The following is a 26,809-nucleotide window of genomic DNA, read 5'->3' on the forward strand; positions in this document are numbered from 1 at the left end:
TTGCAATTACTGGGTGGAATCTTAGTACATTTTATCAAAGTGTCAGGCTCAGACTGAAAAAGTAGCTCTCCAGCTGCTTGGCCTGTTTTACTCCAGACTTTGAGCCTCTCAGCGTAAAAAGTATGTGCAGGGTTTACACTGTTACTCTGGTGTGGCTGGGCCTGATAAAGCTGGCAAAGCTAGCTCTACAGAGTATCTGGGGATTCTCTCTCCACACCCCCCACTGCATGTTCACCAGCACTCTCCACCCATCTCCCCACCACCATTATTGAGAAAGCATCCCCAGCATCCACCCCCACACTGCCAGGTCCCCACCTTACCTTCAAGTTCCCCCCTCACTACCCACTCCCCTCCACCACACATAACTAGAAGTGACCCCCACCCCCCCATTGGGACGCACAAGAGGGTCCAACTCCAGCGCTGCCCCTTTACACAGGTTGGCATTACCAGACTGTTATTTACCTGGCAGCGCCAAGCAGTGCCAGGGCACTGCCTGCTTACGTCCCTCCCTTTGAAGGGTTATACTTACCTTGCATCCCAACCCCCCTACAGGAGAATCCTTTGACTAAATCTCGTCTTTCAAACCTTGTTATAAACATTGCTGATGTAACATCTCATTACGAGGGGTTTTAATATTCAGTGAGGGGGGAAATAGGATGGAACAGGCTAATTATATGTAAATGTATTAAAATATATTGCCGTTGGGACTCGCCCTTTGTAGGTGTGAACCTTGTGACATCATTGGCAAGGGGCATGGAAAATCAGGAAATGAGATTCTCTAGATTTTCCAGCCGTGTCTGCAATCCTGTGGAACACTCAATGCAGCCTCAAAATCACCGTCATTACATAAATTTCCCTGTTGGAGGATATTCCAATCCCATAACCCTATTATTTGAACAATTTCAGGGCCACAGTTTATAGCCTTGAATTACTGTGTTAAGTGAATAAATTATTTCTCAAATAATGTTTAGCTTATCTTTGTTAATTTGGCTTATTTTTCTTTTGATGTGCTAGAATTAATTTGTCCGTATTTTCATATTCAGCATATTGTCAGTTTCAGGATTTTACATGAACTTAACACCCACTTCAAGATGATATTGTTTTAGTTATATTTTGTTCAGATTTTAATGCTGAAGCATTTCATAACGGTTTAAAGAAAAAGGACACTTTGTAACTTATGTGCGTTTCCTGTTTTATGTATTAGTAGGGGTGGCACAGTGGTTAACACTGTTGCCTCACAGCACCAGGGACCCAGGTTCGATTCCTAGCTTGGGTCACTGTCTGTGTGGAGTTTGCATGTTCTCCCCGTGTCTGCGTGGGTTTCCTCTGGCTGCTCCAGTTTCGTCCCACATTCTGAAAGATGTGCTGGTTCAGTGCATTGACCCGAACAGACGTCGCAATGTGGTGACTAGGGAAATTTCACAGTAATTTCATTGCAGTGTTAATGTAAGCCTCACTTGTGACTAATAAATAAACTTCTACAATTGTTTCTGATTTCACAGGGCTGTGTTTCTGAACTGGTTTGGTATGATTATTGTGCTCGCAACAGCCTGCCTGTGTGGTTTAGTGATGTACGCTGTTTATGAGACCTGTGATCCAATAAAGGCAAACAGAATTAGTAACATCAATCAGGTAAGTAATGTTTCATTCCGTTTAAAATGAACTTTATTTGCAGTAGAATTTGCTGGAGCATTACATTCCCCTTTTTGTAAGTATCAGATGTTGACCTCTAATTACACAACTCAATAAATAAAACTTCAAATCTAATAGTTACCAAAAATTCTTCATGTAAGTCAGGTTCAGCTCCGTAAATTCATGAGGACAATGTCAATATAAAATCTTGATAATAATACTAGAAGAAGAGAAATAAAGGATATAAAGACATTTAAGATCGGCATTGGAGAGAGATAATTGGTAAACTAATCAAACGCAGAAAGCATAAAACCCTGATCTGAATGGCTTGTCCCTGCATATATTAAAAGAAGTTAGGAAAGAGATAGCAGAGGTAGTATTACACCTACATGAAAAATAATCAGCAGAGGGAATTGTGCCAGAGAATTAGGAAACAACTGGATTCCAATGTATAAATATGGGATAAAAAAACGAGCCAAGGGAATTGTGTACCAATTAGCTTATTGCCTATGCAAAGATTAATGAAATGAAATTCTTAATTAAAAATATTGGAATGGAAAGACATATAGAAACCAGAAATATAGAAGAGTAGTCTGCAAATATTCTAAATACAGGAACGTGCTTAAACCCAACCTTATTGAATTCTTTGAAGAAATGATAAAAAATGGTACAATGATGTAAGCTATTTGAATTTCAAAAAACCTTCAAGTTATTATATAGCATACAGTTGGTTATGGCCACAACATTGTGGAGCCAATGGACAAGCAGCAAAATTGGTTGCAAGGTAGCTACAGAACAGAAAACATCTTGGGCTTGGTGAGCCAGTTAGATAGAATGAGAGATAAAAACTGGATTTGCACTGGTTTCTCAGAATTCTCAATCTTACTGTTCTACCGATGAAATCAGAAAGGGCGCGCGGCTGAATTCAATATTAATGACATGATTTGTAGGACATGATTCCCAGTCGCTATCATCTGGGTTCCCTTGTATTTACACTTGCGGTGGTCGAGGTCCTCATGGAATCACAGATAGTCCGTAGATGTGATGGCCTCGCCATTGTGACCAGATGCCATTGAAGCCCCTGCGTGGTTGGGGGCAGGGCCGGTCAGTGCCAGCTTGGCAGTGCCCCAGGGAATTGCCAGCTAGGCTGTGCCCATCTGACTTCCTGGCACTCCCCACTATGCACCTCTGGCACTGCCCACCAGACACCCTGGCAGTGCTAGAGACAGTGTCAAGGAGGCAGGATCTGAGGGGGTGAGGCCTGGGGGTGGGCTTGTGGGTTGGGAGAGGGTGGAGCATGAGAAGGGATGAGCCTGAGAGAGAAGTAGAGGGGGAGCTCTGCAGTGGGGGGGAGGGCAGGGGGAACTCTGTGGGGGGGGGGGGGTTGTGATTGATGAGGGCAACGATCAGGGGAGGTTGATTGGTGGGAGCGGCGATTGGGTGATTTGATAGGTGGGGGTAGTGAACGGAAAATGGGAGGAACTCTGCAGGGGCAGAGTTCAGTGGGATGGTGGTGGTAGTGCGATGTCTGGGAGTGGTGAGGTGGGGTGGGTGACTGGTGCAGGGAACTATTGGCAGCGGCTCCTGATGCCGTGGTGGGGTGGCAGGGGGGAGTGACAGAGATTTCTTTGTACATTGGGAGATTGGGGCGCAGCAGCTGGCTTCACTGGCAAGGTTAGACTCCACCCCCCCATTGGCGAGAATTGCATGACAGATCCTGTTTTGCGCAGAGTGCTGAAAGTTTGTGTTACCTTGCTGAGCAGAAACAACGAGAAAACCATTTCCTAGCTCTTTTGACACTTCTTGAGAAAATTCCAGCTGTTATATGAATTAAAGGTAGTTACTCATATTGGCAATTTATTGGAAGTGGTGCTGGGTCTGTTCACAATTTACATAAATGATTTTGGTAGTAGAATTTTTAGATTTGCCTCTGACATTCAATTTGAAGGTGCAGTTAACACAAATCAGGACCATGACAGGAAGACATTAATAAGCTGCCTTAAAGATCTTATAATTGGCAAATGAACATCAATGTGATAGTGTGAGGCAGAATAAGGATGCAATAGAATGGTAGCTTGGTGGCATTATTAATGGGTGAGGAATCCAGAGGAAAAGCAAATATTCCAGTGATGGATGCCATAACCTTCCAGCCCTGGGGACATTTGAAAGATCGGGGAACTTAATTTGGCAGGAGGCCAAAGATCAGTTTCCCAATAGCAGGATGAACTTTTGCCATTATTTTCGTGGGTCTTTAAAGATCAAACTTCCCAATGAACTATGTCAGGAAGTCCCTTTCGTATATTAAAAGGCAACCTTGCTGAAATTAAGTTCCTCCTCCAGATTAAGGTGGGAAATTAGAATATTCACATTTGTATCTGTGCATCAATGGTGTACATCTGGCGAGCTGGACATCCACCTGGACTTCGAAGTATTAGGTGCTGTTTTGGCTTTTTTGGGATTACTTGGGGGCGGCACAGTGGCACAGTATTTAGCACTGCTGCCTCACAGTGCCAGGGACCCAATTCCCAGCTTGGGTCACTGTCTGTGTAGAGTTTGCACATTCTGCCCATATCTGCGTGGGTTTCCTCCGGATGCTCCAGTTTCTTTCCACAATCCGAAAAATGTGCTGGTTATGTGCATTGGGCTTGCTAAATTTTCCCTCGGTGTACCCAAACAGGCGCCAGAGTGTGGCAACTAAGAAATTTTCACAGTAACTTTCTTACAGTGTTAGTGTAAGGCTATTTATGACCAATAAATAAATAAACTTACTCACAAGCCTCAGCCTCTTGACCTGGAGAGCGTGCTGGTAAACCAAGCTACGTGAAGGCTAGAGATGGGAGGGTGATGGGTGAAGGTGTAAGGCTGGAGCAACTGCTGGACAGGGAAGGCAGGCAAAGGAAGGGTTAGGGTGAATGATGGAAGTGTGAAGCAAATGTTGGGCATGGAAGATAGGCTAAAGGTGGAAGATGGGGAGACATTCCAGGGAAGGAAGACAGGTTGTCCAAGACGGGGATAGAGGTAGAGAGAGAATAATAGGGGTTCAACAAAGTTGGGTGGAGGATTGACCTTTCTTGTTGCATCTGTGGGGTCCTTGGTTGGATGGGGGAGTTACATTTCCAGGCAACGATGTTAGGATAGAGATGATCCTAGATGCATGGATTTGCACTATTCATATTGGAGTCGTGAGGTTGAACTGAAGACCCTGGGCAGTGGAAGGAACTGTCACAATGTGAAAGGGAAGAGAGATGCAATAGGACAGCAGGGCTGAAGATTTCATGAGGTAAGGCTCACGAAAACAGACAAAATAGGGGTCTGTGCTAAGTCAGGGTTAGTGTGAGCATCTACATGGTAAAGGGTAGATTCAGATGTGGAGGGAAGGCCTATGGAGGTGGATGGTAATAGATTCAAGGTTAATGAGGGAGGTTAAAGGGTGACAGATGGGTCAAGGGTGATGGAGAGATGTTGGTGGGTGACGATGAGCGTAAAAGGTTATGGAGCGTCTCAAATGGAATACACATTATTTTGCAATGCTCACCTATGGGACATAATTGATGTAAACTGTATTACTTCAAAGTTGGAGAAGGGTCCTTTCTACTACCAATTTAAACCACTATCCTCCCAGAATAATGGTTATGGCTGACCATGACACATAGAACATAGAACATTACAGCACAGTACAGGCCCTTCGGCCCTCGATGTTGCGCCAACCAGTGGAACCAATCTAATGACCCTCTAACCTGAACTATTCCAATGCTATCCATATGCCTATCCACTGACCATTTGAACGCCCTTAAAGTTGGCAAGTTCACAACTGCTGCAGGCAGGGCATTCCACGACCTTACTACCCTCTGAGTAAAGAACCTACCTCGGACATCCGTCCTATAATTACCACCCCTTAATTTAAAGCTATGTCCCCTTGTGTTAGCCATCACCATCTGAGGTAAAAGGCTCTCACTGTCCACCCTCTCCAATCCTTTGATCATCTTGTATGCCTCAATTAGGTCACCTCGTAACCTTCTCCTCTCCAATGAAAATAATCTCAAGTCCCTCAGCCTTTCCTCATAAGACCTTCCCACCATACCAGGCAACATCCTGGTAAACCTCCTCTGCACCCTTTCCAATGCCTCCACATCTTTCTTATAATGCAGCCACCAGAACTGTACACAATACTCCAAGTGCGGCCGCACCAGAGTTTTGTACAGTTGTAACATAACCTCACGGCTCTGAAATTCAATCCCTCTACCAATAAAAGCCAACACACCGTACGCCTTCTTGACAACCTTATCAACCTGGGTGCCAACTTTCAGGGAGCTATGCACATGTACCCCGAGGTCCCTCTGCTCGTCCACACTACTAAGAGTCCTTCCATTAGCCCTATATTCTGTACTCCTGTTATTCTTACCAAAGTGAATCACCTCACACTTTTCCATATTAAACTCCATCTGCCACCTCTCGGCCCAGCTCTGCAGCCTATCTATGTCCCTCTGCAAACTGTAACGTCCATCCTCACTGTCTACAACTCCTCCGACCTTGGTGTCATCAGCAAATTTACTAATCCATCCGTCTACACCCTTATCTAGGTCATTTATAACGTCGTTAGTTTTTCCACATTGCCAAGGAAAAGTGTTTGTAGAGAGTCTCGAGTGTAATGGAGGCAAGTTGAATAGCGTCAGAGAGAGCTGTCCCACACAGCTCTCCTCACCCTCATCAAAAAAACAATATCTCCCAGCACAGTCATGTATGAACAGGAGGATCAGCCTCTCTGCCTTCAGGATATCCTTCACTTGAAAGAGGATTGGTTGGGTGTGATTCCACGTGAAAACAGAAGCCAGGCATTGGCTTAGCAGTGGATCTGAATGAAGGCAAACCTGCAAGGAGTTTGATCACTAGGTTTATTACTTCAATCTATTCATAGATCAACTGAGGCCTAGATGCAGGCTCTAGACAATGCTCCCTTTCTACTGGCTCTCATTCAGATAATGTAGAGGAGGGCCCATTGCAGATTGGCACAGGGGCATAGAAACCACAGTGCAAAAAGAGGCCATTCGACCCTTTGAGTTTGAACCAACTTACCGATAGAGCTTTCCATCCAAGTCCTCCCTTCTGCCCTATCCTCAGAGTCCCACGCATACTTTGTATGAGGAACTGGCATTGTAGCTCTGAAACTTTTCATGTATATGGTTGTGACAGTACCGCTGCTTTTATTTTAGCTATTAGGGAATGTTATTCTACTTAAACAGGCACAAAATGCTTTGCATTGGAGGGTTTTTTTTACTGCTGATAAAATTGTCAGGGAAAATTACATTAAGATTTGGTGTGTGATCTGTTAAAGGTCGCCAGCAGCTGCTAATTATGTTTCTTGTTTGCAACTTTGCCATCCAGTACTCCAAAAATAGGAGTTTCTTAGCCCCAGGGTAAATGTAGTGACAAGCATAAAACTGGAAAACCATTTTATTTTGATGTAATATTAGCAAATGGAGATAGAAGAGAGATTGGAAAACGCCCCAATTCTATTCATTTTAATGACCAGAAAATCATGAGCGAAGGCTTATAATTTCCTGATGGGAGCTCTTAGGATGTGCCAGGAGTACTGAAGTAAAACTCTTTCTCCTGTCATCCACTGTTTCTTACAAAGACTTTCAACAAAGTAATGCTAACAATTTTGGAAGAATCGTAGATGTAACCACAGGTTATTATGTAAATATAAAGATTTTTTTAAAAGAGTTTATTTTTAATTTTATATTTTTCACAGTTGATGCCTTTACTGGTAGTAGAAATTTTGAATTCTATGCCTGGAGTTGCTGGACTCTTTGTTGCTGGTGCATACGGTGGCACGTTAAGGTATGTAACCTGTTATTATAGAGACAGAAGACAGTAGTTTATTAATGCCATGGGCATTGATTGAATGGCAATGTTGAGTAAAGAAGAAAAATTTTTTTTTAGACTTTCAATAGAATTTGTTTGGAATTGTGGAGACAATGAACACATGCATAACGTGCTGTTGTGGCACTATCATGTTTCACTTAACTTCAGCTTTGCACTGCTAGTGCAAGGAATGATATAGGCTTCTATGTGATTCTATTTTTACAGTTTATTTATTAGTGTCACAAGATGGCTTACGTTAATACTGCAATGAAGTTACTGTGAAAATCCCCTAGTCGCCTGTTCGGGTAACACCGAGGGAGAATTTAGCATGGCCAATGCACATAACCAGCATGTCTTTTGGAGTGTGGAAGTAAACCGGAGCACCTGGAGGAAATCCATGCAGACACGGGGAAAACATGCGGACTCCACACGGACAGTGACCAAGATGGGAATTGAACCTGGGTCCCTGGCGCTGTGAAACAGCAGAAGGATGTAAATCCCCTTTTTAGAACCAGTTAGCACAGAGAAACAAGTATGCTTTCATGGCAGCTCAGTTTCTGCCATTCTAACACATTTGGAGAGTGATCCAGACAGATACTTGTCTTCTAATTCTCATGCAGCAAGCTACAGAGAAATCGCCCTCTCCAAACTGTAAAATTTCAGAGAAAGAGGTTTATTTCCTGGCAGATTCCGTTATCTCACTTCAAATGGAGTGAGAGATACAGAGAAGGCAACCTCACTCTAAAGAGCCCAAAAAGCAGACTGCCGTGAGTTGTCTGCCATTTTAACACACCACCCTGTTCTCCTGTCCACATGTCCATCCTTGTTTTGTCGCAATGTTCCAGTGAAGGCCAATGTAAACTGGAGGAGCAGTGCCTCATCTTCCGATTGGCACTATTTAGTACTAGCACTAGCTTTTATCATCACCATTCATCATCTCCACAGATGCTGTCAGACCTGCTGGGATTCTCCAGTATTTTCTGTTTTTGTCTCAGAAACCAGCATCCACAGTATTTTATAGTGGTGTAGCAATTAAGATTGCCAATGCTGCTGTATACAGACAGAGCGACTCTGATAATAAAAAGAAACTGCTACAACAGATCCTGCACAAAGAAACATGACAAATACATTTCTTAATGACACAGTATCATCACAGAAGCTATCATCAACCAAGATATGTAACTCTTATTTTTCTTTTTCTTGTCCTTAGCACAATCTCTTCTGGCATCAGTGCTATGGCTGCAGTAGTTGTGGAAGATTTTATAAAACCTATCTGGAAACCTTGGGAACAGCTTTCTAATGGAAAGAAGACTCTAGTCTCAAAGCTTCTAGGTTGTCTTTCAACTAATGAATCTCTCAGTTCTTTCTCATGTTTAAATAATAGTTCAGGTTTTTTTGTACAGCCACGGTTGCAATTTTACATTATTTTAATGGAAAAGCCTGTAGATGGATTATTCGTCAAAACAATGTCACCTTTGATCTTCTCTTGCGTCCATAATATTTAGTTCAATTAAGTTTCTGATGAGTTGTAATTCCAGGATGTTGATGTTGGAAGATTTAATTATAGTAATTCTGTGAACATGAAGTAAAATGGATAATTGCTCTCATTGGAGATGCAGATGGAGATGGAAGGAGGAATGGAGGCATAGACTATTTTCTAAATGGGAAAATGCTTAGGAAATCAGAAACACACAGGGACTTGGGAGTCATTGTTCAAGATTCTCTTAAGGTGCAGGTGCAGTCGGCAGTTAGGAAGGCAAATGCAATGTTAGTATTCATGTTGAGAGGGCTAGAATACAAGAGTAGGGATGTACTTCTGAGGCTGTAGAAGACTCTGGTCAGATCCCATTTAGAGTATTGTGAGCAGTTTTGGGCCCCATATCTGAGGAAGGGTGTGCTTGCCTTGGAAAGGGTCCAGAGGAGGTTCACAAGAATGATCCCTGGAATGAAGAGCGTGTTGTATGAGGAATGATTGAGGACTCTGGGTCTGTACTGGTTGGAGTTTAGAAGGGTGAGGGGGAATCTTATTGAAACTTACAGGATACTGTGAGGCCTGGATAAAGTGGACATGGAGAGGATGTTTCCACTAGTAGGGAAAACTAGAACCAGAGGGCATAACCTCAGGCTAAAGGGATGATCCTTTAAAACAGAGATGAGGAGAAATTTCTTCAGCCAGAGAGTGGTGAATCTGTGGAACTCTTTGCTGCAGAAGTCTGTGGAGGCCAGGTCACTGAGTGTATTTAAGACAGAGATAGATAGGTTCTTGACTAATAAGGGGATCGGGGTTATGGGGAAAAGGCAGGAGAATAGGGATGAGAAAAGTATCAGCCATGATCGAATGGCGGAGCAGGCTTGTTGGGCCGAGTGGCCTAATTCTACTTCCATGTCTTATGGTCTTTTGGTCTTATGCCTGCCAATTGAGTGATGTGAATGTTAATTGCCAATATCAATCCAAATTTGCATGCTGTCCGGGTCTTGCTGTGTGCAGGGGTTGACTGAGGATTCACGAACGGTATTGAACTCTGCAATCATCAGTGAATATCTCCACTTATGATGTTCAGGGAATCTAAAGCTGGGCATGGACTTAAGGTGAGAGGGGAGAGATACAAAAGGGTTCAGAGGGGCAATTTTTCCCACAGAGTGTGGTGGGTGTCTGGAATGAGCTGCCAGAGGTAATAGTAGAAGTGGGTATAATTTTGTCTTTTAGAAACCATTTTTGAAATTACATGGGTAAGACAGCCACAAAAGGACATGGGCCAAGTGCGGGCAATTGGGACTAGCTTAATGTCAAAACTGGGTGACATGGACAAGTTGGACCAAAGGGCCTGTTTCCATACTGTAAACTTCTATGACTCTTTAAGTCACTCATCTTCTGATCCTCCAAAGCCTGTCTACCAGCTACAAGGCGCAAGTCAGGAGTGGATGAATGCAGCTCCAACAACACTCAAGAAGCTCGACACTGTAATAACTTCAGTGAGGTTCATGAGGCCTCTTGGAGTATGCATTCCCTGATTGAAGTCACAGACATATTCCACCATCAATACTCTAAAGGGCCTCTTTCAATACACAAGCTTACCTTTTGGGGTATCGTCAGCCTGCTTGATTTTCCGGAGAACATAGTACAAGGTTTATCTCAGGTGACCATTTACCTGGATGATGTTCTCATTACAGGCAGAACAAAGACAAATCATCTGCAGAACGTGGAGGAAGTACTTAGTCATTTTTGAAGAGCTGGCATGTAATTAAGGAGGGAGAAATGCATCTTTCTGTTACCTCAAGTGATCTATCTGCGTCATAAAGTGGACAAGTCAGGTCTATATCCTTTGGAGAACTGGGTGTGGGCAATTAAAGATGCATCGGCTCCCACCTCAATCCAGGAGCTTTGGGCATTTTGAAGACCGGTGAGGCCCTATGGAAAACTCATACCAAACGAGCTTCCATCTTGGTTCTGCTACATCAATTGCTAAAAATGGGTCCAGCTTGCGAATGGTCTGCCCGTCAAGAGCTGGCTTTTATAAAAATAAAGCAATAGCTGCCATTGGCGAATGTTAGCACATTATAACACCAGAAAAGAGTTAGTGCTAACCTGTGATGCGTCTCACTAAAAGAGTTAGTGCTAACCCGATGTGCAGAGGCCACGACAATAGTAGCTGTGAGAAACAATCAGAGACCATTGAAAAAGGCTGGGGAAAGAAGTATGCAAATTGTCTCACATGGTTACCTGGAACAGTTGAGTCCTGGACAGGTCCTGCATCCTACAGAATATGCATGGGTGAGGCCATCCTGAAAAAACATCTGGGCCGGGTGCAGGAGTCGAAATCACAATCTGTCCCAGAGTCAACACTGCCCAGCGGGCCAAGAACCAAGGAGTGTCCTCTTGGACTGGCCAGCCCCGCCTCTCTGTCACCTACAGTTAGCACCTCGGACTCCAAAATGGACACTGCAGATGAAACTGTGGCTATTCCTCTGCCATCCAAGGAAGGGGCGAACCAGAACTCCAGTGTTTGTGTCATAAGAGACAGGCACCTGTTAGATACACTCCTCCCATGTCGGATGCCGAGTTGGAGGATCTGGACTCAGCGCTGAAACATTGAGTGAGGTGCATGAACTGGCAAGATTCCTCAAGACTTAGGGGAGGAGGGGTGTAATGACTTCAACGAGGCATTGGAGGTTGGATTCTTGGAGCATGAATTCCCCGATTGAGGTCATAATTGCTTAGCCAATCATGGAATCTCATCTGTGTTTAACACTGGGAGTGTCAGGTCTCCTGGTACTCTGGATTCTGACTATGGACCAGAAGCACCCGCTGAATAGAATACAGTTTGTAAATAAAGGGAATCTGGTGAAGGGACACTGACCTGTGAGGGGCTATTTCAGACATCATCCATGACAAAGCAGCCCACTGGATTGCTATCATTTCCACAACACTCACTTCCACCACCATTGATGAACAGTGGCAGTCGTTTTCATTATCTACAAGATACACTGCAAGAACTCACCAAGGTTCCTTAGGCAGCACCTTCCAAACCCCACAACCATTACCATCTGGAAGGGCAAGTGTAACAGATGCCTGGGAATATTACAACCTGGAAACCAGCCCCCCCAAGTCATTCCTTATCCTGACTTGGAAATATAACGCCTTCACTGCCGCTGGATCAAAATACTGGAATTCCCTCCTCAACAGCTCTGTGGGTGTACCTACACAGTAAGAAGTCTGATAACACCAGGTTTAAGTCCAACCAATTTATTTGATAGTAAACTCACAAGCTTTCAGGGTTTGCCCCTTCGTCAGGTGAATGGAGGTGTACCTACACCTCAGGAAATACAGCCGTTCAAGAAGGCAGCTCACTAACACCTTATGAAAAGCAGTGAGGGATGGGCAATAAATGTTGCAATAGCCAGTGAGGCCCACATCCCGTAAAATGAATTTAAAAAACAAGCAGAAGAACTAATTCAACATTCTTGGCAAGTCTTACATGTCTACCATACTGGAGGAGAACTTCCACACTATTGACACATCACCTCCTGCATCCATGTCATCCTGATGTACATGTTATGCCTAGGGCACTGCCATGAGGAACTCGTGTTATAATGTTCAAAGGCTGATATGATCCAATAACTACACCAAAGGGCTGGGATTTTATGACCTTGCTCGTCCCAAAACTGTAAAATCCTGACTGGGGTCAAAAGACCTTTCCGGGGTCTGCCCCTCACCCACTCCGATTCCCGTCATGGGCAAGATGATAAAATGCCTGCCATTATCTTTGATACTGTGCACAGTTTGGTTTACTAACCAAAGGAACACTGCAGCATAAAACAAGGGTACACTGGTTTGATTCCTGCGATGAGAACGTTGTCCTTTTCAGAGAGATTGTATAGAACATATCACCTGGCGTTTGTAAGAATGAGATGATCTAATTGAAACATATCAAATTCTTCATGGACTTGAAAGGTTTGATATTAGGAAGATAGCTGGGGAGCCTAGAACTAAGTGCCATAGTCTCAGCATTTAGGACTGAAATGAGGGAAATTCTTCTTGCTGATGTTTGTAAACCTTTAGATTTTTCACCACAGAGAGCTATGGAACCTCCATCAATGAGTAAATTTAAATCAGAGAGCCACAGATTTTTGGAAATTCAGGGAATCTGGATATGCAAATAATACGGGAAGGTGTAGAGGAAATAGAAGATCAGACATCTTATTGAATGGTGGAACAAACTTCAAGAAGTCAAATGGCCTACTTTTTTTTATGTTTCTTACGTTGTAAAAAATATTTTTAAATAGTTGTTTTATAAATGGAAGTTAAGAGTTTTCATTTTGCTTTGATTAATCTATTTTCTCTGATCATATGTAGCTATGATATTTGGACTTACAACAATAGGCATGGCTGTGGTAGCCTCTCTCTTACAAGGAAATGTAATTCAGGTAAATGCATTTGATCGTTATTTCAAAATGTTTGGAGAGTTGTGACAGTGTATTTTATAAATTCATAAGAGATAGCAGCAGAATTAGGCCATTTGGCCCATCGAGTCTGCTCTGCCATTCGATCATGGCTGATATGCTCCTTCTCCTCCTAACACTTCAACCCATTATCAATTAAAAATCTGTCTAACTCCTCCTTTCACTGTACTGGCATTCCACAGATTCACCACCCTTTGGGAGTAGTTTCTTCTCAACTCTGTTTTAAATTTGCTACCACTTATCCGAAGACATTCTTGTCCTAGAATGCCTCACCTAGCAAAAGCATCCACTCCACATCTACTTTATCCGTACTTATTATCATCGTGAATACCTCAATTTGATTGCTCATTTTAGTGATGAAAATATGTTTCATTTCACTTATGAATATAGCAAGTGTGATACTGAATGTAATTATACTTTCTTTTGCCATTATCCTCAGGCTGCACTAAGTATTGCAGGAATAATTCAAGGACCAATACTGGGCGTATTCACTTTAGCAGCATTGTTTCCGAAGAGCAATAGCAAGGTATAATCATATATTGAGAAAAACCATGCAGAAACAAATTTTAAATGCATATTATTTTATTATTGAAAACATATTTTATTATTAGAAAACATGCACTTGGGTTACATATAAGCAGTACCATGGATGCCAATTATTGTCAGCATTCTTTTTAGCTTTTCATCAGGACTCTGAACTCAATGTGCTGCATTAGTCAGGTGAATTTTTAAGTTTGGTTCTCAGAAATGATTCAGGAATATGAACTAATATTGCTAATGTTAATGGTGAACAAAGAAATGTGTAGAGTTCAAAATTCTGATTTTCAAGAGAGCAAAGCTGCAGACTGGAATTTAATTTGAAGTGGAACCTTGCTTTGGTTTGATTCTATCCTGTATAAAATGGTCAAGTATGTACTGTTGGAGTGGACAGATGGTGGATGACTTCTCTTACCCGAAAATGAAAATGAAATGTCCGGTGTTGTTCGCAGGCTACCACAGGAATTATGTCCAGCATGTTCCTATTAGTCTTCTTAATAGCTAAAGGCTGATATGAGATCAATGGATACCCCAGAAAGGATTCTAGATTGTACTAAGGACAGGACAATGACATTAATTTGGACACCTAAAGAACTACTTTTCCCTAATTTTATTTTCAGCGGGGAAAGTGTATCAGGATTGGTGTTGCGCATTTACAGACTTCTCAATAATCCCATCTCTTCAATTTGAGACATAGGGCCCAATTTTACCATTTTGATTCTAAGTGCTGAATCTGAGCGCAATTCAGATCTGACTTGGAAAACTGCTCTCAGGTGCCCCCACACGCACTTAGCTGAAAAAAATCATAGAACATTACAGCGCAGTGCAGGCCCTCGATGTTGCGCTGACCAGTGGAACCAATCTAATGACCCTCTAACCTAAACTATTCCAATGCTATCCATATGCCTATCCACTGACCATTTGAACGCCCTTAAAGTTGGTGAGTCCACAACTGCTGCAGGCAGGGCATTCCCATGCCCTTACTATCCTCTGAGTAAAGAACCTACCTCTGACATCCGTTCTATAATTACCACCCCTTAATTTAACGCTATGTCCCCTCGTGTTAGCCATCACCATCCGAGGAAAAAGGCTCTCACTATCCACCCTATCTAACCCTCTGATCATCTTGTATGCCTATATTAAGTCATCTCTTAACCTTCTTCTCTCTAATGAAAATAACCTCAAGTCCCTCAGCCTTTCCTCATAAGACCTTCCCACCATACCAGGCAACATCCTGGTAAACCTCCTCTGCACTCTTTCCAATGCCTCCACATCTTTCTTATAATGCGGCGACCAGAACTGTACGCAATAATGCGGCCGCACCAGAGTTCTGTACAGTTGCAACGTGACCTCACGGCTCCGAAATTCAATCCCTCTACCAATAAAAGCTAACACACCGTACGTCTTCTTAACAACCTTATCAACCTCGGTGCCAACTTTCAGGGAGCTATGCACATATACCCCGAGATCTCTCTGCTCGTCAACACTACTAAGAGTCCTTCCATTAGCCCTATATTCTGTACTCCTGTTACTCTTACCAAAGTGAATCACCTCACACTTTTCCACATTAAACTCCATTTGCCACCTCTCAGCCCAGCTCTGCAGCTTATCTATGTCCCGCGTCTATGTCACGGGTCTGAATTGTGGGGCTTATCACGCCTGAAATGCTGCAGCTCCGATTGGATCTTTGAACTGTGCATGTGCAGTGAGAAAAAAATTTGAAAAAACACGCCCCTGTCACATTGATCCCAGGCCACAAAAAGCGGGTAAAGCGGCCTGGGAGTGAAAAGTGGGAGCGATGGCCCCCACAGATATCATGCCATCTCCAGAACATAACTGTTCCCCTTATCCACCCACCCGTCCCACTACCCAAACCGATTGCGACCCCCTGCCCCCCTTGCCCTCCACCGATTGCCCACAGGGTGGCAGCGGACCTCTCCTATTAATTTTCGGGCCTTGATAAAGCGGGCATCTGTACAGCTGCAGGCACAATCGCACTAATCGCCTCACCCCCGACTTTACCAATTTGTGCCTGAAAATGGGTTTGAAGCAATGATAAAATCAGGCTCATAGTCTGTGGCAACAAATATAAATGTACTTACAACCCAATGTGTCATACTTCCACAGGTAGAACAGAGTGACTGCATTTCAGCCTCTTGTGGTTAAAAGTCCACTTTAATTGTGCTTACGCAGAAGGTAACCCAGGTTTGATATGCTACATGGATGAAGTTGGCACTAAAGAAGAGCCATTGGTTTGCTTAGGATAGGGCCTGCTCCAGATCATTATGTTGAAAAAACAGTGTGTTGTGGATGGTCTAGATCTAAGTAGCACGGTAGCACAGTGGTTAGCACTGCTGCTTCACAGCTCCAGGGACCTGGGTTCGATTCCCAGCTCGGGTCACTGTTTGTGTGGAGTTTGCACTTTCTCCTTGTGTCTGCATGGGTTTCCTCCGGGTTCTCCGGTTTCTTCCCACAGTCCAAAGGTGTGCAGGTTAGGTTGATTGGCCATGCTTAAATTGCCCCTTAGTGTCCTGAGATGTGTAGGTTAGAGGGATTAGTGGGTAAATGTGTAGGGATATGGGGGTAGGGCCTGGGTGGGATTGTGTTCGGTGCAGACTCGACGACCGAATGGTCTCTTTCTGTGGGTTTCTATGATTTCTATGATTCTAAGTGCATTGTTGATTTTCAAAGACCTTCTCAATTATAGCATGGTTTGCTGGGTTTGTATCACTATGCATTAGAGTCAAAGAGGTTTACAGCATAGAAACAGGCCCTTCAGCCCAACTTGTCCATGATGCCCCTTTTTTGAACCATTAAGCTAGTCCCAATTGCCCACATTTAGCCCATATCCTTCTAAAGCCTTTTTAACTATGTAATTGTCGAAATGCTTTTTAAAAGACAAAATTGTACCCGCCTCTACTACTACCTCGGGCAGTTCATTTCAGACATTTACCACCCTCTGAGTGAAATAATTGCCCCTCTGGACTCTTTTATATCTCTCCCCTCTCATCTTAAACCTATGCCCTCTAGTTTTAGATTCCCATACCTTTGGGAAAAGATGTTGACTAACTAGCTGATCTATGCCCCTCATTATTTTATAGACTTCTGTAGGATCACTCCTAAGCCTCTGACACTCCAGAGGAAAAAAGTCCCAGTCTATCCAGCCTCGCCTTACAACTCAAACCATCAAGCTCCGGTAGCATCATAATAAATCTTTTCTGTACTCTTTCTACTTTAATAACATCCTTTCTATAATAGGGTGACCAGAATTGTTCAGTATTCCAAGTGTGGCCTTACCAATATCTTGTACAACTTCAACAAGACATCCCAACTCCTGTATTCAATGTTCTGACCAATAAAACCAAGCATGCCGAATGCCTTCTTCACCATTCTGCCCACTTGTGACTCCACTTTCAAGGAGCTATGAACCTGTAGCCCTAGATCTCTTTGCTCTTATATTTCCCCAATGCCGTACCATTAACTGAGTAAGTCCTGCCCTGGTTCGATCTACCAAAATGCATCACCTTGATTAAGCAACTTGTGATTCCTTTTGATAGAAGACAGCTATTTAACAAACAGATTTATGAGAGATCATAACTTCCAAAAAAATGTGAGCAAGAATTAAAGATCATGCCTGTTTTTCAATTAAATGATCTTATTTTCATGATCTGTCAAAAAATACTCACAGCAAATGACCTAGTGTTAAATGCTAAAATCATTATGCTGAAATTCTAGGACTTGAGTCAGCATAAATCACATTTCCGTTTTTGTAGTTTGAACTATATGACAATATCCAGACCCACACGATACCTCTTATTTGGTTGGACGTTTGGACTTCAGTCGGGAATAGTTTGTAGGCAAATCTTTTGTCTCCAAGGAAGTCATGTTGGGAGGAGTTCTCAGTGGTTCTTTGAAAAATTCTTGCCTTTACATCCTTGAAAGACATCATTGGAACACATACCAGTTAGATCATAGAAAATTTACAACGCAGAAAGAGACCGCTTGGCTCATTGTGTCTGCACCGGCCAAAAAATGAGCCACCCTGCCTAATCCCAGTTTCCAGCAATTGGGCCTTAGCCCTGCAGGTCACAGCGCTTGACATGATTATGTGAAACTTTTTGTGGTATTAAGTATTTATTTGAATAATTTATTTATTAATAACTAAGTTATAAGTTATTTATAGTTTATAATTTATTTGAATAAGGGCAGCCTGCTCTGTTCCATTGGTGGCTTTGCACAGAGAAGGTTTTGCAAGGCTTATAACGTGGGCAGCACAGTGGTTAGCACTGCTGCCTCACAGCACCAAGAACCTGGGTTCAATTCCCGGCTTGGGTCACTATCTGTGCGGAGTTTGCACGTTCTCCCTGTGTCTGCATGGGTTTCCTCTGGGTGCTCTGGTTTCCTCCCACAGTCCAAACATGTGCGGGTTAGGTTGATTGGCCATGTTAAATTGACCAGGGGATTACTAGGGTAGATATGTGGGGTTACAGGAATAGGGCCTGGGTGGGATTGTGGTTGGTGCAGGTTCAGTGGGCCGAATGGCCTCCTTCTGCACTATAGGGATTCTATTCTATGAAAGCAAAAGCCAGATTAGGAGCCTGTAGGTATGAGGAACACTTGGAGGGGAGAGACATTAGTGATGATTCACCTACAGTGGGGAAAGTGACATTGAATTTTTTTTTTCACTGTTCTAGCATCTAATAATTGGGAATGTAAGTTGATATATAACAAAGCAGTATTTCTGCAGGAGTAAACATTTCAGAGAAAAATTTTTTGAAGCCATCCAAAGAAGCGGTTACTATGTACGGACAGTTTGGAAACTGAACTAATGTGTGTACTGGTTAAATGATGCATCGAGGTTTGGTATTCCTCTGTTGCTGAAAACTGGCTCTGTCTGGTTAAAAGTGGAAGGGGTTTTCGTGATGCACGTTGATGATTTCCTATTGGACAAATTTGAAAAGAAGGTAATTAACAGGTTAAAGTCAGAAATTAAAGTAGGGAATCTAGTTTTTTTTTTGATATTTTGATCATTGAGAATACTGGAAGATGGTTGCCTTAAATTAATTTAAAAAGGAAAAGGGGAATCTCTTACAATGTAACCAATGATGGCATACTGTGAGGGTCAGCTGACCTGGTAGACAATATAACCAATAGCAAAATGGTGTGCTCAGCTGACCTGGCATAAATAAAAAGCAGATGGAGACTGGAGGGGGTGGGGTTGGGGGGGGCGGAGGGGAGGGGACGGGGTGGGGGGGCAGAGGGGAGGGGGTGGGGTGGGGTGGGGAGGGGAGAGAATGTGTGGCCCAGGACATGGGCCAAGTGGTGGTGTAATGAAGTTTCTTTATTAAACCTTCACTTGGATTTACTTTGTGAAATTAGTTCTTTTATTGCTTACTACTAGAGTATCCTTACTGCTGGATGAACGTGCTTCATTGATGCAAATAACACTTCCTGTTGTGCTGTGCAAAGTACCTGACAAGAATTAATCGTTTTCTTACTTGTTTAATCTGTGCCAGGGTGCATTTGTCGGTTTCTTCGTTGGATTGGCCCTTTCCATGTGGGTAGGAATTGCTGCTCAGATCTATCCACCCAGTGATAAATTTACAAGGTTACTTGCAACATCAACATCAGGTTGTCCGGAGGTAAATTCCACCACCTCAACCCCAATGAATGTCACATCACTGCTAACCACCATAACAACTGCAAAGCAGGAAGAAAGGTAAGTCATTCAATTAACATCAGACTGTGTTATTGCAATTTCATCTGTAATTTTACATTTGTCCATGTGTTTGATAGCCACGTTTATCTCACTGACATACCAAGATGTTATCAGTGCTTCTCAATAGGAAGCCAAGCTGAAATTTAACTGATAAAATTTCACATCTCCATGATTTATTCAGTAAACAGTGCGTATTCATCAGCTCCAGAGCTTAAAGAACTAAATTATCAAAACAGGAGCTGGAAATTTGTAGAAACTTCTGAAGGAGAGCATCTATCTCCACTTGAAGAGGCAAAGCTTGATCAGGGAGAATCAACATGGTTTCATCAGAGGGTGGTCATGCCGAATAAATTTGATTTTTATTGTTGTCGTGCCTTTACACTTAAGACACCCAGGCATGACTGAAAATCCTATGGTGGTAGCTATGTTCTCTTACCATCTCTCCCACCCCATCCTAAAGCTTAATGTCCTGCCTTCTCTCTCTAAATGACACGCATCCTGCCCCTTAGGATGGCTGAGTGCAGTGTAAACATCCCTTCCACTCATATCAGAGCCCTGATTCTCCAGGTCACTGGCAGGTGTAATCTGGGAGATTCTGCTCAGCTCTGTACTCAGTCTGACAATTCAACATTGGCAGTGAGAAGGTCACCATTCAGAAACCAATATACTAACACCTGAGTGGACCTAGCTGTTTGAACAAAGAATATTACAGCACAGGAACAAGCCCTTCACCCCACCAAGTCTGTGCCAACACAGACACCTCTCTAATCTAGTATTTTCTTCCCTCTATGTGGTTCATATCCCTCTATTTCCTGCCTATTCATGTATCTATCCAGATGCCTCTTGAACATTGTTGTAGAATCTGCCTCCACTGCCTCCTCCGACAGTGCATTCCAGGCATTCACCATCCTTTGTGTGAAAAACTTGCCCCTTACATCTCTTTTAAATTTTCCCCCTCTCACTTTTAACTATGTTCCCGAGTGATTGATGTAGAACCTGGGAAAAAGACTCTGATTGTTGAAAGGGAGAAAAACCTCTCAAGCAAGCCAGACAGTTCTCCCCTAATCAAGACTGAAAAAAACCCCATTGAAACAATACTGAGTTGAACCAGGCCTCAGGTGTGCATTTGAGGAATCTCTTAAGAGTTAAAGGCGCGTGAAACACATTCAAACTCAATAGGTCCTTTGAAGCTGGCAACAGCTGCCTAAATCACTGACGCTCATAAAAGTTAATTGGAAGTGAAATTGAAAAGAAGCAAATATTTTTCATGCTGGTGGCAAAGTGAAACCTATCTGCCTTTTGAAATTTCAAGCGAGTGGAAGTGACTAACGTCGACAAAGGATCTAATGCAAGCAGACTGCAACAGTGATCCAACACTGCTTTTTGAAACTTCAGAGGTTTGAAATGCTTCTCAGAGAGACAAACTGCGGAATGGCCCTGTCCTTTGGGAGGACTTTAGGGCAGACAGGCTGTAGCTGTGCTGTGGGTTATAACAGGTTATTAAACCTGAAAGAAAGCAGACTTAAGACTGTAGAGAAATACTGTGACCTACCTTCTGGGGAAACCCTGACCTGAACCCTCCACTCCAGCCAGAGCCCCCAACCCCCAGCTCCCTTGAGGAACAAAGATACCTATGTCAGACTCCTAATTTATTGACTATCAGCCTTCAACACCATTACTCCTATGAAACTCACCTCCAAACTCCGTGGCCTAGGGATCAGTTCCTTCCTCTGCCTTCTCTCTCTAGATGACACGCATCCTGCCCCTTAGGATGGCTGAGTGCAGTGTAAACATCCCTTCCACTCATATCAGAGCCCTGATTCTCCAGGCCACTGGCAGGTGTAATCTGGGAGATTCTGCTCAGCTCCGTACTCAGTCTGACAATTCAACATTGGTAGTGAGAAGGTCACCATTCAGAAACCAATATACTAACACCTGAGTGGACCTAGCTGTTCAAACAAAGAATAGTACAGCACATGTTTTCTAACCCATAGACCATAATCAGTAAGAATAGGCAACAACACCTCCTCCACAATCATCCTCAACACCAGCGCCCCACAAAGCTGTGTCCTCAACCCCTTAATATACACCTATGACTGTGTGGCCAAATTCCCCTCCAACTTGATTTTCAAGTTTGCTGATGACACCACAGTAGTGGATCGGATTTCAAACGATGACAAGACAGAGTACAGGAAAGAAATAGAGAATCTGGCGAACTTGTGTGGCGACAATAATCTTTCCCTCAATGTCAACAAAATGAAGGAGATAGTCATCGACTTCAGGAAGTGGAGGACACGCCCCTGTCTACATCGATGGGGATAAAGTAGAAATGGTCAAAAACTTGATGTTTTTATGTGTCCAGATCACCAACAACCTGTCCTGGTCCTTCCATGCCGACGCTATAGTTAAGAAAGCCCATCAATGCCTCTACATTCTCAGAAGACTAAGGAAATTTGGCATGTCTGCTATGACTCTCCAACAGATGCACAATAGAAAGCATTATTTCTGGCTGCATCACAGCTTGGTATGGCTCCTGCTCTGTCCAGGACTGCAAGAAACTACAAAGGGTCATGAATGAAGCCCAGTCCATCACTCAAACCCACCTCCCATCCATTGACACTGCCTCGGCAAAGCAGCCAGCATAATTAAGGACCCCACGCACCCCAGATATATTCTCTTCCATTTTCTGTCGGGAAAAAGATACAAAAGCCTGAGATCATGTTCCAACCGACTCAAGAACAGCTTCTCCCCTGCTGCTGTCAGACTTTTGAATGGACCTACTCGCACTGAGTTGACCTTTCTCACACCCTAGCTATGACTATAACACTATATTCTGCACTCTCTCATTTCCTTCTCTACGAATGGTATGCTTTGTCTGTAGCGCGCAAGAAACAATACTTTTCACTCTGTACTAATACATGTGACAATGATAAGTTTAGAACAAGTTTAGAGACTAATACGTTTAGACAAGTCAACTGCTCCCTGTTCATGGGGACCATGTCTATTCCTCGCCAGCGTGAACCTTTTCCTGCGAGGTCATAAAGGCAGACAAGCCTACATGATTGAGCACCGGGCTCGCTAATGACATGTAAATGCTTCTTTAAATAGATTTAATTACATTAACCTGCCTCTTGCCCATTTCCAGTGAGAGGCTGACCAAGCTGGAAATCCAGTGCTCATAAAATGGCGCCACTCGCGAAAACCAGCTTTACGCCCATCACTTTACGAAAATCACTTTACGCCCCACTTTGCCACAGCTTCGTGCCCAAAAACAGGCGCAATGCGATGGTGAAATCAGCCCCCTTTAACTCTGTTTTTAACTCTGATCTGCTGAGTATTTCCAGCATTTTCTGATTTGATTTAGTTAGTGCTGGTTCTGATGCCTGTTTCTGAATGATAAAGGATTACACATTTCAGTTCACAGTCAAAGACAATAATATGTAGTTGATTTTTGTGATTAAAGAAGGGGAGATTAACATGCCAGCATAGATTGAAAATAATGTTAACGGCATCAATTTGTGGACATTCAGATTATTAAAGTAATGATTCAATTTGAAAGCAGATTTGAAGTCACGAGAAGTACAGTGGCTATGATTTTAACTTTACACATTCAGTGGAAATTGAATGGGTTAAAATTGGCCGGGTAACTTGCCTGTCGATGTCCTGCCTGATTCTAATTGTTTTCAATTTTAACCTGCAATTTTGAGTAGGTGACAAAACCACACCTGCCTGAAGCCAGTGAGAATATTCTTAAAATATGCAGATCAGAGTTTGCTGATGTAATCAAGTGGCCCAAACAGTGAAGATTTAATGGATTTTCTACTAGATGAAGTTAGCAGGAAGAGGATCCAGGGCTTTTAAGTGTTTTAAAATCATGCAGGCTTCACATTTCGCAGTTGGAGTTGGGGTGGTGGGGGAAATGAAAGGGGTTTTGCTTTGCCCTGTCCAAATTCTACTGTCAGTTAAAATTAGGACTTTAATGCGGAATGCTGACATCGATTTTGGGTTGATAATGACAGTTTTACACAATATACAAAACAAAATCAAGTTGTTTAATTAAAAGATCATACCGAAAGCAACTTTATGTGTGATGCTATTTATTCTGAAGTTCAGATTAATTTTTTTATATCTTTCAGGCCCAGCATTGCAGAAAATTTCTACTCCTTATCATATCTCCATTACAGCCCACTTGCTTGTCTGAGCACAGTTTTAGTTGGATTAGTAGTTAGCGTGTTAACTGGTAAGTAAAATTAAAATGTAAATTGCGACAAGTCGGGATACAGGTCTGGCCAAATGGCATCAAAATAAAGTAACTTCACAGCAAATTGCATTTTGTATGGAAATTTTTTTTAACTTTATTCCAATCCAATCAAGTCAAATCAAATCCAATTCAGAGTCCCAACAAGTTGGGACATTCCTGATCCAGGCTGACAAGACAGGGCTCTCACCTCCTGTCTTGGGCTTGATCTACATGATCCAAGCTGATTGGAGTAGGTATAGCTCCTCCTCCAAGGTTCAATCTCATTTGCATCTTAGCCAAAAGGCCGAGATGCCGCTTTAAAAAATTACTTCAAAAGAAGCTGAAATGTAACCTAATGACTTCAACCAAGCGCAGCATGTCAATACTACACTTGATCTTAGCCAAAAGGCCGAGAAATGTTAACGCAGCAAAATGAATAGACATGTGACAGATGCATTTTGATGTGAATACATGTGGGGCGATATATCTCAGCTTGCACTGTTAGGGTGGGCTGGCTTAATTTACCAATCTTTTGCTCTTGATGAAGTGCCATCCTGACTCAAAACATGGACTCTACTCTCCACAGATACTGTCACTCCTTTTGAAATTTTTCAGCATTTTCTGTTTCAGTTTCAGATTGCAGCATCGGCATTATTTTACCTTTCTTCTGCTTATACCTGAGTTATTCTTTATTCCATTGCATCTGCTTTTACAATCCATTCAGTTTCTTCCAAGGTGAATCCATCAATCCCTTCTAACAACATTTGATAACAATCTCTCCCTTCTCATGCTTTGCTCGTGTTCAGAGAGCTGATACATTCCTTTTTGCTGTAAATGCATCAAATTCTACCTCTATGTCCAACATTTCTTCATTGTTCTTGTTTTTTGTTTATTAGACAATTCTCCTGAATTGCTAACAACATCTGTGTTTTCTTTGGGTTTGTCCATTGCTATATCCTCCACAGCCCCCTTGAACAATGGAGAATTTCTGCCTCTGCAGAATGCCAATTTCTGCAGCTCATTTGTGTATTCCACATGACTGGTTGTAGGATTATGCAATTGAATCTCTAAAGGAGTTCCAGTATAACATTGGTGAATGATAGCTATGCTTCAACAGGACAGTGACTCTTGCAGTAGATGATACAGAATGTCCTACATGAGTGTAATGGATCATATCCTTGATAAGCAGTTCTCACCAATCACGAAACTGATAGCATCCTTTATATGGGATTTCCTTGGATCTTCTCGAGTTTCTTCCTTGCTCTTGGTGAATGTTGTACTGTTTCTAACTGGCCCTGATAGTTCCACATGTTCACAGTGCTAGTTTTTTTTCCCTGAGCTTTGATATTGCTGGGCCCTTTCTCATTTAGTTTACAGGCCACAAACTTTTATCTCATTTTCTGTAATTCTTAGTGAAGCTTTTTTCTTCAACTCTTATTCTTTTCTGTGGCTTGTCTCTTAAACTTATTACAGCTTTATTGTCTGCTTATAGTTTATTGCTACAACTTGTAGCCACAAACATCCTGATGAACCTGCCCTCTGTGATTTAAGTGCAAGTCCTCATCTGTGTTCAGCATGCTTAACAGTAGGGTCAGTATTTTCTCTGCTTCAGTTTCTGTCATAGCTGCTTTATCTCCCGCTCCCTACTTCTCAGATGGCTGCAGCTGTGCCTGTGAGGTTCAGTAAACTCTTTGGAAACTATAACATGATACTACAATGGCTTTTATGGAATCTTCTCTCCCCAAAGCCTATCCTCATGGTGATGTAAACCACATGATCCTTGCATCCAGGTAGAAATGCTAATTAAAGTCAATGTGAACTGCATGTGAACATTCCAGGAGCAGCGTCAGGCATATGACGCAGGCATAAAAATGAGACACCAACCTGGTGAAGCTTGAATAAAGAAGTAATTGTATGCCAAGTAGCAGAAGAAGCAAGGATTTGCTTGCAGTTTTTATACTTCCCTTTTGGGATTTCTTTGATCTTCACAGTTGCTTTAAGTATTAATTACCAGATTGTATTTAAACGGCATCAAATTTTGGATTTACCTCTGAAGTCTGCTTTCCCACTTTAAGTCAGTGTATCAACAGGACTACTTGCATGCCAAAAAGCAAGTAATTGACAGAGCAATGCAATTCCATAACCAACAGATCAGATCCAAGCTCTGTAGTCCTGCCACATTCAGTCATGAATGGTGGTGGACAATTAAACAACTCACTAGAGGAGGAGGCTCCACAAATACCCCCATCCTCAATGATGGAGGAGCCCAGCACATCAGTGTAAAAGATAAGGCTGAAGTATTCGCAGCAACCTTCAGCCAGAAGTACCAAATGGGTGATCCATCTCAGCCTCCTCCAGTGATCCTTGGCATCACAGTTGCCAGTCTCTAGCCAATAAGGATAACAAGAAATGGTTGAGGCATTGGATACTGCAAAGACAATGGGCCCTGATAACATTCTGGCAATAGTAGGCTTGTGCTCCAGAACTTGCCACTCCCCTAGCCACGCTCTTCCAGGACAGTTACAACACTGGCGTCTACCCAACAATGTGGAAAATTGCCCAGTTATGTCCTGTACACAAAAAGCAGGACAAATCCAAACCTGACCAATTACTGCTCAAACAACCTACTCTCCATCATCAGTAAAATGATTGACGGGGTCATCGACAGCGCTATCAAGCAGCACCTGCTCAGCAATAACCTGCTCAGTGACACCCAGTTTGGGTATCGCCGGGGTCACTCAGCTCCTGACCTCATTACAGTCTTCGTTCAGACATGGACAAAAGAGCTGAATTCCAGAGGTGAGGTGAGAGTGACAGCCTCGACTGAGTGTGACACCAAAAAACTCTAGCAAAAC

General features: G+C 42.8%; 1 protein-coding gene and 1 non-coding gene across 2 annotated transcripts in view; one reads left to right on the top strand and one right to left on the bottom strand.

The window, feature by feature from the left end:
- The window catches only part of LOC145356575 (sodium-coupled monocarboxylate transporter 1-like), an 81,259-nt gene that overhangs the window by 40,854 nt on the left and 13,596 nt on the right, over nt 1–26,809 (top strand). The window contains exons 9-15 of the mRNA XM_080209350.1: nt 1,503–1,632; nt 7,385–7,473; nt 8,708–8,829; nt 13,352–13,422; nt 13,898–13,984; nt 19,512–19,714; nt 23,851–23,954. Of these exons, the coding sequence (XP_080065476.1) occupies nt 1,503–1,632; nt 7,385–7,473; nt 8,708–8,829; nt 13,352–13,422; nt 13,898–13,984; nt 19,512–19,714; nt 23,851–23,954 (806 nt within the window). The remainder of the gene's footprint in view (nt 1–1,502; nt 1,633–7,384; nt 7,474–8,707; nt 8,830–13,351; nt 13,423–13,897; nt 13,985–19,511; nt 19,715–23,850; nt 23,955–26,809) is intronic.
- On the bottom strand, nt 24,184–24,375 carry LOC145356722 (U2 spliceosomal RNA). Its single transcript, XR_013889196.1, has one exon. It is a non-coding gene; the product is annotated as a U2 spliceosomal RNA (small nuclear RNA).

This window comes from Carcharhinus amblyrhynchos, chromosome 21 (assembly GCF_965287045.1).
Source record: "Carcharhinus amblyrhynchos chromosome 21, sCarAmb.v2.hapA, whole genome shotgun sequence".
Lineage (NCBI taxonomy): Eukaryota > Metazoa > Chordata > Chondrichthyes > Carcharhiniformes > Carcharhinidae > Carcharhinus > Carcharhinus amblyrhynchos.